The sequence below is a fragment of the Piliocolobus tephrosceles genome, chromosome 5 (assembly GCF_002776525.5).
Source record: "Piliocolobus tephrosceles isolate RC106 chromosome 5, ASM277652v3, whole genome shotgun sequence".
NCBI lineage: Eukaryota > Metazoa > Chordata > Mammalia > Primates > Cercopithecidae > Piliocolobus > Piliocolobus tephrosceles.
In genome coordinates, this window is record NC_045438.1 from 96,980,454 (window position 1) to 96,999,523 (window position 19,070).

Genomic DNA, 19,070 nt, shown 5'->3' on the forward strand with positions numbered 1-19,070 from the left:
AATTTTTAATCTTTATTTAACATTTTATTCTATGAGTATAGTACATTTTACTCAAATATTTCCTTATTATTAAATATTTATTTTTCCCTTTTTTTTACTATTAAACGTAACATCGTATTTGTGCAACAATCTTTGTCCTTCTTTTTAAACTACTCAATTAAAAGGTATAAATGGTTTTGAAGACTTATGTGTTTCTGTTGCCAAGTTATTTTTAGAGCCATATGTCTTCCCAACAAAATTATGAGAATGCCTATTTATCAAACTCTCACTTGTAATAACTATTATAGTTCTAAAATTTGTCCTGATTTAAGAGGTGAGTAATGGTATCTCATTATTGTTTCAATTTATAATTCTTTAGTTGTTAGTTAAGTTGAACTGTTTCTTAATGAACATTTTATATCTCTTTAGAGAGCTGTCTATTTATACCTTTCAGGCATTTTTCTTTTGAGCTTCAGGGTTCTTCTCACTGATATACGTAAACTCTATAATTAAGTATAGTTACCCTATATCTTTCATAGTTGTTACAAATATTTCTTTTTTTTTTTTTTTTTGTCTTTTAGTTGGCTATGATTGTTTTTTACAGTTAGAATCTCTGTTTTTTTCTTTGTTATTTTTTTTCTTTTTTTTTTTTTTCTTTTTTTTTTTTTTTGAGACAGAGTCTCGCTCTGTCGCCCAGGTTGGAGTGCAGTGGCCGGATCTCAGCTCACTGCAAGCTCCATCTCCCGGGTTCACGCCATTCTCCTGCCTCAGCCTCCCGAGTAGCTGGGACTACAGGCGCCCGCCATCTCGCCCAGCTAGTTTTTTGTATTTTAGTAGAGACGGGGTTTCACTGTGTTAGCCAGGATGGTCTCGATCTCCTGACCTTGTGATCCGCCCGTCTTGGCCTCCCAAAGTGCTGGGATTACAGGCTTGAGCCACCGCGCCCGGCCGTTTGTTATTTTAGAGAAAGTCTTTCCTGTATTCAGAAGTCAGATAACTACCCATGTATATTCATTCATTCATTCATCCAGCAATTATTTATGAAGTATCTGCTATTTGCCAGATACTATTTTTAGGCATTGGGGATAAAGCATAAACAAAGCTTGTTGAACAACAGCAAAAAAATCTCTGTCCTTAAGGAGTTACATTCTACAGGAGGAGACAGACAAGAAACAAAGTAAAGTCAGTCAAACAGATATGTTAAAAGATAATAATCCTATGGAGAAAAAGAAAGACAAGAAAAGCCTTAGGATATTTCAGAGATGAGGATTGTAGTTTTAAATAGGAGATCAGGGAAGATTCCACTAAAAAGCTAACATTTAAATAAAGACCTGAAGAAGATGGGAGAGCACACCAGGGGGGAAGAGCATTCTAGGCAAAGGGGCAGAGGCCTGAGGGGAGAGTATGCCTGGAGAGCCTGAGGCACAGCAAGGAGGCCAGTGCAGATAAAACCAAGGGGAGAGGAAGTGGTGGTTACAAGAGGGAGCAGTGAAGTCAGCAGCAGCCTCTCCAACACTTGGGTTTGTTGCTGGGTTTGACTTCCCATCCCAGATTTTTCTTCCCTATGAGTGAGCTTCCTCAGAGTCTCTGTTGTTTCTCCCAATAAGTTGGCCTTAGTTTGACCATTGCAATCTATCTAACACCTTTGAATAAGTCTGAAATTCAATAATAGACCTCTCTCTCTCTGTCTCTCTTTTTCTGCCTCCATTAGGCATCTTTAGCTTCTGTGTAAAGCAGTAATGCAAACGAAACAGTCGCTTATTTCTACTTGCAAAAGGCATCTGAATATCAGCAACTTCCAGTCAATATTCCTTGTAATATGTATTTCTATATTTTTAAAAACTGAGTAATAAACTACATTTATACCTAGTAATTTAAAAAAAAAAAAAACTTGGATTCTAGTCATAGCTTGGTTGTGAACCAACTGTATATCCTTGGTAGGCGATAGGCAATAATAACAACTTACTTTTATGAAATTCATAACATTTAATTCATTTTCAAGGGTAATATTTTAAGTTATTCACCTTACGTCAGCCTAGATTTCTCATTCATAAATGAGAGCATTAAGTTGGATGATCTCTAAAGCATTTTTTCAGGTATTATGTATAGATAAAGAAATAGAATTCAATTCCTGAATCAGGATCTTTGAAATGAAGGTCATACATTTTACTCTACATATTATTAGCTCTATATTTTAGATTTTGGTGGTGGCAAAACCTATGTTGGTGCCCTTAGTTTGGTATCAATTTCAGTATTAATAAGGGTAGACAGGAACATGCTGCAATAATAAATTAATCTACAAATACCAGTGGCCAAATTTTTTCTCATTACTGTATTTGTCCAACTTGATTTGATGGGAACAGGGGGTGATTTGTGTTCCATGTAGTCATTCAGGGACCCAGATGGAGTTTTCACCATCAAGTGAAAATTCCATCAGTTTTCACTTCATGTCCATTAGTTGTTTGGACAGGAAGAGAAAAGTAGGAGTTATGCATCAGTTCACTCATCATTTCTCATAGCCTATTGACCACAATAGGTCATATAACCCCCTCCAGTCACAAGGAGACTGGGAGATGGGGGATGCTTTTTATTTGTAATCCCCAAATCAATACTTGCAGTGCTTTCATGGCCATTCCCAGACATGCACAGAGCGGCCAAAAATTTGTGTTGCCTACGTGCATGTTCCCAACGGAGGCCGAACAGGCTTTTCTCTGCTTTCTTGTTTCAGCTCTCATACGGTAGACAAGTATCTTTTTTGCTATCTATTAAGTGCCACATGTTTCACATTTTTGTGGTTTTTGTTGGTGATTTTGCTGTTTAAAATTGCCCCAGGCAGAGTGCTGAAGTGCTGTCTAGTGTTCCTAAGTGTAGGACATGCTTTAAGGAGAAAACATGTGTGTTAGATAAGTTTCCTTCAGACATGAGTCCTTCAGACATAGTGTCATTGATCATGAGTTCAGTGTTAATTAAGTAACAGTTTTTATAAAATAAGATGCCTTTAAACAGAAAAACACACAAAATAAAGTAATGTATTGATTGGTTGACGAAAATACTGTGAAGAAAGACTCACAGGATCGAACTCTGTTTCCCTGGGGAGCAATGATTCAGTATTCACTAAATTCATGTTTGTGGCAACTTTACAGAACATAACTACTACTGTGAATAATGAGGATCAACTGTCGTTCACTTCTGTTTGTTCTTCATGTTCAGTAAGGAATCTGAACCATGGAGACATTTGACAGAAATTTTGTGAACATAAATGAAACTAATAAGTTGGTATCTTTTGGAATCTAAACTTTCTCTAGTGAAGGGCAAAAAGGTAGCTTTTTAAAAAGCAGTTCTGTCCTCAGAGGAGAAAATGTACATGCTTTGAAAAGAAGAAGCACAATAAATTGTTGATGGATAAGTAGGATACACACATACACACCATTCAACAAATGTTTACTGAGCACCCACTTGTGTCAGTCATTGTGCTAGGAGCTAGGGACACAAAAGAGAACAAGAGGCTCCTGCCTTCAGTGCTCTCAGTCTTGTGGGAAGGGAGAAAGGCGCACTTGTAATTACAAAGTGGTGACTATTGTGATTAGGGAAGTATCAGCCATCAGAAATGGCAGTTCCACAAATTTTATGCTCACTCTCAAGTCACAGAGTATCACGTATCTCCTAAACAATAGCACTTAGGTAACAGTACATATGAGATGTTGTTGTTCAAAGCATTTTTGAATGTGTCCCATCTCTGATCCAATATACTGAAAAGACAAGTTAATTTTACAAGCAAATGCAATTGACTATTTGGCATTTTAAACAGGCCTTGTAAGGCCAAATATTGCCCATGAAAAGTAGTTAACAAATCACAAATCATACATAAGTAGACCTTTTTCTTAAGGGTCTAGTTTCCTTTTTTTTTTTTTTTTTTTAAAAAAAGAACATTCCAAGTAGGAACTCAACGGGAATATTGTTAAAGACGCAATTTTTAAAAAATTTAACATTTCTATTTTTTGTGCTTATTTTTATTTTCCTTTCCTAAATCAGAGGGCTTGACTTTCGTTGATCCTTCATATATGGGCAATACTTACCTTCAGCATGAGTACTAGCAAAACGTGCTATGTAGTATTGTTTCTTACTGATGCTGGATTTTAAAAAAATACTATGAAAAGTTTAGAAAAAATAGTAAGCTATTTCTGCCGTAATATAATCTTTTGACAGTGGTGATGAGGGAGCTGCAGACTGTAAACAGTGTAGTCCAAATTTTTGAATTAGAGAGGGAGCTGCCTCTTTAAATCACATCAACAAATAGTACAAGAGGCCTCCACTTGCACTATTTGCACAAGTTGGCACAAGCTGACATAGGGTTACTAGTGGTCTGCTAGGTTCATGGCACAGGAATCACAGATGTTGTTATGAATGGTTTGGGTAGTCACCGAATATTGGGAACAACAGGGATGAGAAAAAAAAAATGCCTTAGCCTTTGACTTATTGGTTCAGTTTATGGAAAGGCTTTTGGTTATGTTGCCCAGTGGATCAGGCAATTTGCTCTTATCAGAGAAACAAAAAAAAGGGAAGAAATTGCCTTTCATTGGGCCTCACTGTATGTCAGGCACTATATTAGTCACTCCACAAATATTTCATTCTCATGCAGGTTGGGGAGTTGAAATTCAGAGCTAACTGGCCCAAGGTCACATAGCTGTAGTAAACAGAAGAGCTATAATATGTCTGACTCCCAAGGGATGCAGGGTAACCAACATTACCAGGCACTTTGTATACATTAGCTCAAAGAGGCTAACTCACTCATTCAAGGTCACACTAACACTAGTACCGATGCATATTTCTAACACAAGATTCCCTAGGGCATGCTCTTTCTACCACATTGCATCTCTTGAGTAGGAGTAAAATTAAGCCAAAAAGTAGCTCTGAGTCTACATCAGGAACTTGCTTTAAATGAAAAACAAAAAGCAAGTGGATTCAGTAAGGACACAACAATATTAATCTTCAGTACATCAGAAAATTGATACTTATAAGGACCACCCTGAGTTTTCAAAAAGACATTATGTACCTTATATATTTTTTAAGTGGAGGGGGACTTTATAATACATTTGAGGATGTACGTGTGCCCAAACGCTTAAAATTAAAATATCTAATATTTGGCATGCTAACTCTGATTTTTTTGTAAAAGTGAATATCTAGTGTGACATTCCTCATAGGTTCAGAATGGCTGAGATTTTCTTGCATTTTTGTTCCAAAAAATCAACAGTAGTTTTATTACCTTTGTCAAATGTGTAAGTGTAGAATTCACTTAGGTCAGAGGCTAAAATGAATAGATCAGAAAACACAGTAAACCCAAAGAAATTCAATGTTATGTGATTCAAATAAACCTCATATAAATTCTGTCTAGACAATGTAGTTTTATTTTGTTTGATCAATATAGTTTCTCTTTTGAAAATGCTTTACCCATATCTCCAGACCTCACCAGTCTGAGGATAAAAATAAGATCAAAGACTTTTATAAAGCTGTCCTTTCCCTCTCTTGCCCCTGCGCCCTCCTGCTCGGTGAGAATGCCAAGCTCCTTTAGGTTATCTCATAAGCCTTGGAAGACCCCAGAAAATCAGAAAATGACCCACACGTGTTCCACACACTTCTCTGGGATAATATTGGCATTTGCCATTTGCCCTTTCTTTCCTTCTCCAGCCAGCTGTGGGTCTGATGACTGCCCCTGTAAGTGCACAGCCAACACAACTGTGTGTGCCCCAAAGACTCTCTCTTCTGTTTATGTCAGTTGTTGTCTACTTGGAGGCTGCTCAGGCTGATGTCTACACTGAGAGCATGATGTAAGCTATAGACAGGGCTACTCTTCCCCACCTTCCCCCCTAACTGCTGAAGCTGTGGTGCTTTGAATTCTAATTTACCAATTCCTCTAGTTCTTACTTGGGTCTTTCATGGCAATCCCTCACCCCAGGACTCAGGCAAGGGTCGATGGGGGTGAGCTACATGGTAGTCTGAGTGACAGACACTGTGCTGCACTCAGACTCACCCTTCCCCTCTGACCCTGTTCTATTGTCCTTCAACCAAAATGGTGCCCTTCTTCCCTGGGGATGAGTTCTTTCCCAGGAAGAGCCTCATGCAAATAGCTGTGTGACAAGGCCACCCGCCAGTCAGTCTTCCAGATGGAATTATACAGAAGGATTTCCCCTTGAGGTGGGAAAAAAACTTCTAGAGACAACTGAAAAGGAGGCAATCGCAGAAAATTAAGAAAGAGGTGAAGAAAATTTAACTTAATAAACAGAGTTGTACCAGAGATGCTTGATTTGTCCTGGGTCTCATCTAGCTGGTTTGTGTTGAGGGGATTAAGTTTACTGAGCTGATAAACAACCACTGTGAGAAAATGTTATCTAGTTGTACCTTAGCAATGACTTCTCCCATGTTCTAAAAAATTCAGCTTCTCACTGGCCCAGCACGGTGACTCGTGCCTGTAATCCCAGCACTGTGGGAGGCCGAGGCGGGTGGATCACCTGAGGTCAGGAGTTCGAGATCAGCCTGGCCAAGAATGGGGAAACCCTGTCGCTACTAAAAATACAAAAATTAGTCTGGCGTGGTGGCAGGTGCCTGTAGTCCCAGCTACTCAGGAGGCTGAGGCAGGAGAATTGCTTGAACCTGGGAGGTGGAGGTTGCAGTGAGCTGAGATCGTGCCACTGTACTCCAGCTTAGGTGACAGAGCAAGACTCCGTCTCAAAAAAAAAAAAAAAAAAAAAATCAGCTTCTCACCTGTTTCACAGAAAGCTGGACCCTATCTGCTGATTATGCATACAAGTGGGCAGTTTAAGGGCTCTGCCTAAGGTCTTTGTTAGCATAGAACTGAGAGCTTGCAGTCTTTTGGAATTTAAGAAATTATACACTGTAGGATGATAGCGCTGCATGGGGGAACCTGTGACCTTATCTAATTTTTAATCCAGGACACTGCAGCTGTCACACTATTAATATCCCAATGTGTGTAAAATAGAAAAAAGGAGAAAACCACATAATAAAAATGCATTCAAATCCATGGATGACAGTGACATTTGGATGACTAATTACAGGGAACTATGACTAAACTTTTATAATTTATTACATGGAACTTTAGTTTTTTGTTTTGTTTTGTTTTGAGATGGGGTCTCAGTCTGTTTCCCCAGCTGGAGTGCAGTGATGTGATCTACCTCCTGGACTCGAGTGATTCTACCTTCTCAGCCTCCCAGGTAGCTGGGACTACAAGCACAGGCCACCACAGCTGGCAAATTTTTGCATTTTTTATAGAGACAAGGTTTTGCCATGTTGCCCAGGCTGGTCTTGAACTCCTGGACTCAAGAAATCCACCAGCCTCAGCTTCCTAAAATGCTGGGATTATAGGCCTGAGCCACTGCTCCCAGCTTGAAGTTTTAGTTTTTTCCAAAAACATAATCTCTAGATAGAAAATTGGGAAAGATTTTAATTTTCTTTTCTTAGTTGATATTTTTAGGCAGGTGAATGTATACTTAAATGTTTTTAAATTGTTGGCCAGGCGTGGTGGCTCATGTCTGTAACCCTAGCACTTTGGGAGTCTGAGATGGGAAGACTGCATGAGGCCAGGAGCTCAAGATCAGGCTGGACAACATAGCAAGGCTCCATCTCAAATAAATAAATAAATAAATAAATAATTGTGGTAAAATGTATACAATATAAAATTGACCATTTTAACCATCTTCAAGTGTACAGTTCAGTGGCATTAAGTATATTCACCATGTTGTACAATTATCACCACCATCCATCTCCAGAATTATTTTCATCTTCTAAACTAGAAACTACTCATTAAAAAAATAGCATCCGTTTCCCCCTGCTCTCTGCCCTGGCAACCACCCACTATTCTACTTTCTTTCTCTATAATGTGACTACTCTAAGTACCTGTAAGTGGAATCACACAGCATTTGTCCTTTTGTAATTGACTTGTTATACTTAGCATAACATCTTCGAGGTTCACCAATCTTATGGCACATGTCAAAATTTCCTTCCTAAGGCTGAATGATATCCCATTGTATGTATGTACCATATTTAGTTTGTCCATTTATCAGTCAATGGACACTTGGGTTCTTCTTATTTTTGACTATTTTGAATAATATTACTACGAACACAAGTGTTCAAATATTGTTTGAATCCCTGCTTTCATTTCTTTTGGGATCATGTGGTAATCTATTTTTAAGTTTTGAGGAACTGACATACTATTTTCCATAGTAGCTGCACCATTTTACTTTTCTACCACTAGCGAGTGCACCAGGGTTTCAATTTTTCTGTATCCTCACCAACTCTTTCTTCTTTCTTTCTTTCTTTCTTTCTTTCTTTCTTTCTTTCTTTCTTTCTTTCTTTCTTTCTTTCTTTCTTTCTTTCTCTTTCTTTTCTTTCTTTCTCTTTCTTTCTTTCTTTCTTTCTTTCTTTCTTTCTTTCTTTCTTTCTTTCTTTCTTTCTTTCCCTTTCTTTCTTTCTCTTTCTTTTCTTTCTCTTTCTTTCTTTCTTTCTCTCTCTCTCTCTCTCTCTCTCTTTTCTTGATAGCCATCCTATTGGGTGTAAAGTAGTATCTCATTGTTAATTTTGATTTGTGTTTGTGATATTGAGTATCTTTTCATGTGCGTTTTGGCGACTTGTATATCTTCTTTGGAGAAATGTCTATTTGAGTCCTTTGCCCATTAAAATTTTTTTGCCATAGGAGTTCTTTAATATTCTAGATATGGATATTAATTCTCTTTTTTTTTTTTTTTTGGAGACAGAGTTTTGCTTTTGTTACCCAGGCTGGAGTGCAATGGCACGATCTCAGCTGATGAGCTCCACCTTCCAAGTTCAAGCAATTCTCCTGCTTCAGCCTCCCAAATAGCTGGGATAACAGGCATGCGCCATCAGGCCCAGCTAATTTTGTATTTTTAGTAGAAACAGGGTTTCTCCATGTTGATCAGGCTGGTCTCGAACTCCCGACCTCACCTCAGGTGATCCACCCACCTTGGCCTCCCCAAGTGCTAGGATTATAGGCATGAGCCGCCGCGCTCGGTCTCTGGATATTAATTCTTATTGCACATACAATATGCAGATATTTTCTCCCATTTTATGGGTTGCTTTCCATACTGTTGATTGTGTTCTCTGACACAAGGAAGTTTTTAGATTTAACATAGTCCAATTTATATGTTTTTCTTTTGTTGCCTGTGCTTTGATATCATATCCAAGAAATAAGTGCTATATCCAATATCATGGAACTTTTCTCCTGTGCTATTTCTAAGAGTTTTATAGTTTTAGCTCTTACATTTTTATCAATTTTTAGTTACTTTTTGTATATGCTACAAGGAAAGGTTCCAACTTAATTCTTCTGCATGTGGATATCCAGTTTTCCCAACATTTGTTGAAAAGACTCTCCTTTCCCCATTGAATGATCTTGCACTCTTGTAGAAAATCATTTGTTTATATATGCAGTAATTTATTTGTGGGCTTTCTATTCCATTCCATTGATCATATGTCTGTCTTTATGACAGTACCACACTGTTTTAATTAGTGTAAATTTGTAGTAAGCTTTGAAATGAGGAAATGTGAGACCTCCAACTTTGTTATTTTTCAAGATTATTTCAGCTATTCATGGTCCCTTGAGATTCCATATGAATTTATGGATTTTTCTATTTCTGCAAAGTCATAATTGGGATTTTGAGGATTTTACATTTAAAAACTCAAGCTATCATGGTGGTGGCAAAGCAGGTTTTAACATAAGAAATTGCATCTGTTTCTGATATTTTAATAACAGATTTGGTAGATATTCAGTCTGAAGTGCTACTCTTTTATGAACAAGCTCTATACAGGCTTTTAGGCTACTATTGACTGTATAGTTGTGGAGAATAATTTCTCCAAAGAGAACAAAAGTCACAATTTTAGCCCTAGTGGCCCTTTAACCTAACCACGTCTGAATGTTCTTCTTGTACATAGTTGTATCACGAATCTTGTTAACACTGATTTCTAAAATTCAGGGAAAAAATGGGTTTAATTTCTATAGTAACAGCTAATAACATTATACATTACATAACTTTTTTTCTTTCAATCTGTTTATAATATTAGAATTTAACTCAGGTAAATAATATAATTCAATTTGTACGAGATTTAAAGATAGTCCATTTCCTGTTGCAGCATTCTGGTGGAATGTACTATTTTTCCTTATTCAGTTTATATATTTCCTTTTTGGAATCAACTTAAAAAGAAGAAAGTGGGCTGGGCACAGTGGCTCATGCCTGTAATCCCAGAACTTTGGGGCGCTGAGGTGGGAGGATTGCTTGAGGTCAGGAGTTTGAAACCAGCCTGGCCAACATGGTGAAACCCTGTCTCTACTAAAAATACAAAAATTAGCCAGGTGTGTGGCAGGCGCCTGTAATTCCAGCTACTCGGAGGCTGAGGCAGGAGAATTGTTTGAACTCAGGAGGTGGAGGGTGCAGTGAGCTGAGATCATGCCACTGCATTCCAGCCTGGGCAACAAAAGCAAAACTCTGTCTAAAAAAAAAAGAAAAAAAGAAGAAGAGAAGACTCCCAAATTACAGACAAATATATCAGTTGAAAGAGTAAAGAGGTTGACAAAATGTAACTATTTAGATCTTTTGAACAAAGCTAAGTAGTTAAGGTTGTTCTGATATTTTCAGTGCCAGTTTATGCCTCTCTGACTTTCACATCACTTAATTTTACTTTTCTTTATTTCAGCAAATATTTACAGAGTGCCTGCCATGCAGCAGGCACTCTTTTAGACGCTGTAGACACAGTCTCCCACAGCAGTCACAGTCCTCACAGCAGCTCAAAGCCTCAGAAGGAAATAGACAAGTAAATTAATAAATTACCATATGTAAGTAGATACAGAGTGGTTGAATGGGAAAGCAGAATGGGAAAGCAATCACAGAAAGGATATGTTACTGATCTTCCAGGACCGTCTTTTCTAGGGCTCCTTGACTCACTGCAACAATGGGGTCATATTTAAGAAGTTAAATAATATCAAGAAGTGATAGTGCTTGGGAACTGTGTCATTCTTCCATAAGCATAGAAATGGATTTGTCCTTTCCTCAAAATGGATCCATCATTATTTAAAGTCAACAGCTTTTGGCAGGAATGCCTTGTTCAAAGTGTGCAGTGTCATTAGGTAAGGGCAGGCTTCTTAAACTTCCCACTGGCTATGCTTCCTCTCAGCCAAGTAAGTGGATCATCATGTTGGGGTGATGGTTACATCGTCTAAGAGTCTGTCCCAAGCTGCCTTGCTGAAGCAAATGCTTTTTTATGTCTTTTGTTTTGTTCTGAACACTCAGGTGAATATTAAAGTTGTATGAATATTCTGAGTTTTAAGCTACTTATCACCCACCCCAAGTCTTTCAGTAATCTTAGTGCTAAAAGAGGATGCACCATGTTTATCTCCAAGCTCCAAGGCTCGTGGGCATACCATCCCCATTTTAGAAGTGTGGAAGAAGCTATGTCATAGGAGCATAAGAACTAAGCATTCTTTCCTACTCATTATGTTTTTTTCATTCAAAGATAGAAAAGCCGCACAAGTTTAAAATACAGTTAAATTGTCATCAGACATAATAATTAGTAATGGTGCTGTACGTTTAAAAAAAAGCTAAGTTTTGGAAACATAATCAATGAAATTCAGTTCCTGAGCATAATAAGCCCATTTGTGGCTGCCTTGCTAGACACAGGAATATTACGGAATATCCAGTCTCTTTCTGGCTTGGTGTTTGTCATAGGGTGACCAACTTGTCCCGGCTTGCCTGGGACTGTCCTGGTTTGCAGAAGTCCGACTTCACAGGACTCAGCTTCCCTTAGTCTCAGACAAACTGGGACATTTGGTCACCCTCATTTGCCCAAAACTGGCACACACTTCCAGCAGTTTTCAGGGATCCTCCTCATATAGGCTGCTGGCTGGAAATGGCCATGATTCTTTGGTGCAGAAAGGTCAGGGATTAACAACACAGGGAGAACAGCAAGAAACCTCTGAGGCAACCAAGTCCCTGGGAATCAGACAACCCTGCCAAGAACCTTGAGCTAACACAGCCAAAGTTTTAAGTATTTTTTATGCTGAATTGGTCATCTGTCCTAGAGCAGTGATTTCCAAGTGCAGCTGTGCTTTAGAATCACCTACAGAGATATTTCAAAACACACTTCCTGGCCTGCACCAACAGACTGGCTGACTTAGAATTTCTGTGCTTTTAACATAGCAGATGAATGATGTTTCCAGCACACAAATCTGACCATCATTGTCCTGCTGCTCAAAAACTCCAAAGCCTCTTGCTCTTCTGTGACAAAATCCAAACTCATTGCATGGCTTACAAAGCTTTTCATGAGTTTATTACTCCAGTCTCATATTGCAAAATCCCATGCATTTAAATCTGTTTGGCCTTTGTATACAGTCTTGCCTGGGCCTAGAGCACTCTTACCTTACCTCTTCTTTCTCTAGCTCAAGTATTCATTATGAGATTTCAGGTCCTTAATCCAGGAAGCCTCTTCTGTTAGCTCAGATTCAAGTTAAGTGTTCTTCTAGTTGATGTCCTTATCCCCAATTATTTCCTCCACCGAAGGCTTACTATGTCATATTGTAAACACCTCTCAATTGTTAGTGTCTCTCCAGACTTGAATTCCCAAGGATGTAGTTATTTCTCCAATACTGAATACAATGCATTGCACAAAGTAAATGTGTGCAAATATTTATTGAAGGAGTGATTGGATTCTGCCTCTTTTGAACCTATGCTACTTGTGTGGGTTCCACCTGTCCTGTGTTTTATTCTATCCTCCAATTTGCTCCTGCTTTTCCAGCAAAGTGCAGACTCACTCCATTGACTTTATACAATGAATTGCACACTCACCTGTGGGCCCTAGGCTTCACAGAGCAGCTCTTTGCTGCCCCCACATGTTTTGAATCAGCTTCTTATCCAGTCAACTGAGAAATCCCTTATTCCACCTGGTGCAGTTTCAGTTGTGGGGTATTTATGGAACATCCTTGTTCTTGGCCTCCCTACACCTCCACTGGCACAAAGAAGAACTATGTCTGATGGAAGAGAATGGTGTGACAACTGTGTCTGTTTCTCTACTCTAATCTCATATTTGTTATCTATCATCAGGAGTAAATAAGTTGAACGTAGAGTCATCTTCAAAGCATTCTTCTCTGGGTCATTTTACATGTATTTAAATATAGTGGTCTATTTTGCAGCTTCCCCACATGCTAGGATTTTAACAAATTGTTTTAGATAAATTTCTATGTGAAAATATTAATGCTCAAGAGCAGAAGCTTTCTTACATTTTGAACTTTATTCTTTTATAGAAAAATTAACAAGTTTCTCAGAAATGGAGATGTAAAGTTCTTTTCTCCCCAAAATATAGAATCTTTTTTTTAACATAAATTGGATCATTTGTTTCAAATAGTAAAATAAATTTGTGATCACACAGTCATCTTCATTAATACATTGATTAAATAGATACCACAATTTTATTGATTTACTATTTTATTATTATCACTATTATTCTTTTGAGACAGTCTCCCTCTGTCGCCCAGGCTGGAGTGCAGTTGTACAATCTCAGCTCACTGTGCTCATTGCGACCTCTGCTTCCCGGGTTCAAGCGATTCTCCTGCCTCAGCCTCCCAAGTAGCTGGGACTACAGGCGCACACCACAACGCCTGGCTAGTTTTTGTATTTTTGGTAGAGATGGGGTTTCACTATGTTGGCCAGGCTGGTCTTGAACTCCTGACTTCTGGTGATCCACCTGCCTCGGCCTCCCAAAGTGCTGGGATTACAGGCGTGAGCCACCACACCTGGCCTCTTCCCATGATTATTACTATACAATTAAAGAGGCTTTAGTAAATTTATAGTGAATACTGTGATTGTAAATAAATGCACTGTATTATATCACCATAACCTCTTTTTCTTCAGTAATTAGTATCTAGGATAATTAAACTAAGATGAAATATATAGTATATGTAGCATATCACAATTAATACAGTTCAAGCAAAAGTGTATTTCGGGGAAGGAAAGTAATAGGTGTTTGATATCAGTTGGAACACAAGAAACTGTCTTCTAAGAGAATTAGGAAGTTTGGGGTCAAGATGATCAATACCAATAATATTTGGATATTTTTAAACTAAATAACTTAAATGATTAAACTGAAATAGCTACCTGCTTACAGTTTTAAAAGTACTTTATTTGCATTATCTTGTTAGAGCCTAACACAGTCCCTATAATGTATAGGGGTTGTGTCCCCACTTTACAGACAAGGAAACAGTCAGGGAGATTAAATAACTTTTGGAGAGACTGCTCTGATTTTGAAATTTCTTTTTGAAAAAAAATTCCTAAGAGTAGATTGTGAAATATCTAGACAGTTTTAACAATATCAGTTTTACATGTTATATTTGGTTAGGGAAAAATGTATCTTATAAAATTCCTTTTCTACTCATGCAGCAAAAAGTTATTTAATCATGGAGATCTAACAGAAACTATAGTATATAATTACTATTGTCTCAGCACCTACTGTATGCCAAGTTTTATATTAGGCATCTTATATATTTACATCTGATTTTAATCTAACAACAAATATATAAGAAAATTATGATCCAACTTCATAAATGATAAATTAGGTCCAAGCAATGCAAGCAAAGTTAACTGCTTGCACAAATCACACACCTTAGCTGACATTGGAAACTATTTGAGTCTCTTCAAAGCTGGACTCATTCTATCATGATATATATTTTATTCCTATATTTTCATTAAATTTCATACTTGCTTGATAGCTTTAAGATTTATTTAATTTTCTTTATGCTCGAGCCATGTAAACTTGGGCAAACCAGCAGTAAGATTGTTGCTCTCAACATTACTTGATACAGTTTACATTGTTGCTCTCAACATTACTTGATACAGCCACTTTCTGATTACCTTTATCCATAACTAAGGACAAACACTTTTTCAGAATGTCATTTGTGGAAAGACCATATGGAAATAGTTCTGCTGTGATTCCTTCACCTGTCTAGTTAGAATGTGACTAAATCATAATAAATTTTAGGTGGGAAAACCTATAATCCTTATACTATGCTGTCTTCAGTACACTTACCGAGCTCAGTGGCTGTTTTACCTCTGGCTTTACTGGTGTGTTTGAAATAATTCTGAAAGAAATCAAGAGAATGCCAAAAAGAGGGAATAGAATAATCCTTGAGCAATTTTTGTTTTACGTCCTCCTTTGGTTAAATCCTAGGTACTGTGTATGGGACTGTCTATAGCCAGAATGAAGGTGGCTTTCTCAGCATTGGGTGCATGAAAAAGAACTTCCTATGAAATGATTTGCCTTTGTTTTATTTATGGGGAATAAGGAATGATGAAGTATTTCTTTTTTCTTTATGAAAGCACTACTTTGTTTCTCTTTGTAAAACTAGTTACATATTTACAGTAGAAAATTTAGAAAATACATACCTGTAAAAACAAAAAGAAGAGGTTAAAAACAATCCTTAGGCCGGGTGCAGTGGCTCACGCCTGTAATCCCAGCACTTTGGGAGGCCAAGGGGGGCAGATCACTTGAGGTCAGGGGTTCGAGACCAGCCTGACCAACATGGTGAAATCCCATCTCTACTAAAAATACAAAAATTAGCCAGGTAAGGTGGCATGTTCTGTAGTCCCAGCTACTTGGGAGGCTGAGGCAGGACAATCACTTGAACCTGGGAGAGAGAGGTTGCAGTGAGCCAAGATCGTGGCACTGTACTCCAGTCTGGGTGACAGACTGAGACTGTCTCAAAACAAAAACAAAAGCAAAAAACAGAAAAACAAACATCAAAAAAACCAGCCCTTAATATTACTACCCTGTCTTCTAAGCCCTTTTCTTTTAGTATTTCAGAAATTTTTAATCAGTATCTCAATTTACAGTATAAACAACAGTACATTCTTTTTTATTTTTTATATTAAAATTTTTTATTTATTTATTTTTTCAAAGGACAGTACATTCTATGTCTGCTCTATAAGACTTCACATTTCACATGTTAGAAAAATGAACTTTAGAAAATGGCCTTTACTTCATCTGATTTAAAGATGAGAAACAGACAGTAGTTTGTTATCAAGAACTTCCAGCTTGCCAACCTTCTATCATCGCCATTTTTTCACTTTAAATGTGATTCTAAATTTTCCTTTCCTGTCATTACATAAGTCACTAAATTCACAGTATGGTGTTTCTTCTTTAAAGATGAGTTTGTCTCTTTCGGATTTGGTCAAAGCAAAAAACTGACCTAGGGTGTAAGGATAATTTAAAGGAAAAAGGTGATGACAGCTTTTTAAGATCGGAAAAAGGAAATGCACTTGCACTAAAGTAAGCAAGGTGACTTTGGATGATGCCAAGGATTTGTATTCAATTTAGTTGCTATGTCTTGTAGTCTATTAGTGTGGCACAGTACTCTCAACCCTGGAATCACCTGGGAGCCTTAAAAAAATGTTGATGTATATAGGTCCTTCTCCAAAAGATTAGAATGTCGTTGGTCTGGAATGGCCTGGGCCTTGGGATTTTTTAAGAGTTCCTCAAATGACTTCAGTACAGTCAGCATTGTGAATCATTACTTTAGAACATGCTTTATATATTCACCTATGTCAGATGAACACAGGAGCACTTTCTGCCTGAAGACCAGTAGCAATCTACATAACTTGAGGCTCCTTCAGTATAGATTGGGAGTTATGCCTTGCACAATGGTGCCTGGCAGAGAGGATGAACAGGGCTAAAAGACAGCCTGCTCTTCACTCACTAGGTGAGCTGTGCTCTGACTCAGGGCTGTGTCTCCTGGATAAAGTGGGCACCTTTTTCTAATGAGCACAGTGTACAGGCTAACTTGACCCTGCATCTGTGCTTGTCTTCTTTCAACCTGCATGGAGACACATTGCCTTTCCATTAAACTATTTCCTGACTTCAACATTCACTAACATTCTAAACCACCAGGTTCTTCAAAATTCATATTTTCCATTTTTGTCTTGAAGTGAACATGTGTATATGTGGCAGAGACATTTCAAATCTGCAAATTCCAGTTCATTGACATCTCAGTAATGAATTATTCTGTAGCCATATGGAATTAGATTAATTTGGAGACTGAAAAAGCAACAAAAGTGAGAAACCTCAAGAAAGACAAACTTTATAACGGTCATATCGTGAACACTCATAGTTGACTAGTTAGCTCTCTTCTTTAGAATATTATAATAATGAACCAGGTTTATAATTTCAGTCCCACAGTTAGCATCAGTATAGGAGAAAACTCTATTCCATTGTCATAGGCTGAAACTTTGTTCCCAACCAGCTTTTTCTTTAGTACAAGTTGGAATGAAGTCAGGGCACTTCTTACCCATCACCATTACTGGAAAAAACAGCTCCAAGTGTGTCCCTATATGGAAATACATTCAGCAAGTGTCAGCTCCATCATAAGTAGAAAGATCATCCCTACTAACCAGTGCAAAACATAAGCAGGTGTATTTGCATTATGTGATGGGAACCACAGACTGTATGATATAAAGCCTACAATCGTGGTTTTCTTGAAAGCTTCAGTAATACGTTGTGCTAAGAAACAAACAAACAAAACTGACCTACCAAGCTGACTCATCTAACTGACAGTCTGGATGTTAAAGGGGTGAAATTTCACCTTTATTGTGAATACATTAGATACATTAGATTTGAAAAGGACATCCAAGCATCATATGAGTTCTCAACCATGTGTTTCTGTGCAAAAGGAATCACCTAATGAGAAACAGGAAATCACCAATAAAGGCTGTTTGTTAATTGACACATGAAGTTATAACTAGAATGGAGGCAGCAGGGTTTTATTTTAAACCAGATTTGAATACTACATTGAGAACATCAACAGAAAACTAGAAGATTTTAGACTGTCATTGACCTCGCATGCACTGAAACAGGTTAAGTATCCCAGGACCAGCCCTGCTTGCCTCCCTCCCCTACCCCATCCCAAATTATTGCTACTTAGATAAAACAATTTTTATGTAGTTAATATTAGCACAAATCCTTTTTTCTGCTTGCCTGCTTCCTAGCAACCTGAAGCAGAGTATCTGGTTGCCAATCTGCTTTTAGTTAAAAAAAAAAAAGGAAAGAACAGAATACCCAGTGAATTTGCCAATAGCCCTGACAAGATGGGGATGTATTCAATAAGCTCTCTGTTGATATTTTGAGCCCAGGATGTGATTTACATTGTCAATCGTCTGATCTTGCTGCACTTTCTATTACAGGCCAGAGAAGATGTGATCCACATGCTGAAGACGGAGAAAACCAAACCTGAGGTTCTGGAGGCTCATTACGGGTCTGCGGAGCCGGAGAAAGTGCTGCGGGTCCTGCACCGAGATGCCATTCTTGCCCAGGAGAAATCCATAGGAGAAGATGTCTATGAAAAACCGATTTCAGAGGTAAAAATATGACACCAACAAGTCCCCTGGAAGGGAACCTCAGGGAGATATCTTCACATTCTTCCATTTACATGCTTTAACATTTTCTTTCAAAGGCAAAATTTTGATGATACACTAATGTAAAATTAAAGTGTAATTAAATAAGTCAAGGGTTATAGTGGATAAGCTTCAATGTTAAGAATTGTAGAAGCTTTTCTTTAAACATACCAAAGCCTGAAATATGTTTTTCCATGTGGTTCTGATAGTTACATGCTCTTGCAGTATATTATTATTTTACTTTTCTAAGAAATGATATGTGTAAAAATTTGAAGTGCTTACCAGTTTTAACATTGAGTTGTCATGATTCTTACAAAATTGGTAACCTAAAATTAAATTGATCTTATCACTGATATGGTTATAAAGGCACTTTTTTCGAATTTTATAAACTCTTTCATAATTAAAATGGTCTAATGTGAGTGGCCAAAATATAGTGATTGAGGCAAAATCCTAATGAAATGCTTAGGGCAATTCTTTAAGATGAAAGGAATTCTAATAGGGCTATGACTGTTGTTATCCATTACTCATAATACCACATTTAAAAAATACTCTCACATTGTAGTAGAAGTTCGAGCCAGATTAGGATACAAGTTTTTCACATTGACCTTTCAGACTTTATATTAAAAAATTTGCAGATGTGAA

At 37.6% G+C, this 19,070-nt stretch overlaps 1 protein-coding gene across 3 annotated transcripts in view; it reads left to right on the top strand.

The window, feature by feature from the left end:
* FILIP1 (filamin A interacting protein 1) overlaps nucleotides 1–19,070 on the top strand; it is a 208,258-nt gene that overhangs the window by 115,177 nt on the left and 74,011 nt on the right. For all 3 annotated transcript variants that reach the window (XM_023219263.2, XM_023219262.2, XM_023219261.2), the window contains one exon: nucleotides 18,219–18,392. In XM_023219263.2, coding sequence (XP_023075031.1) covers nucleotides 18,219–18,392 — 174 coding nt within the window. The remainder of the gene's footprint in view (nucleotides 1–18,218; nucleotides 18,393–19,070) is intronic.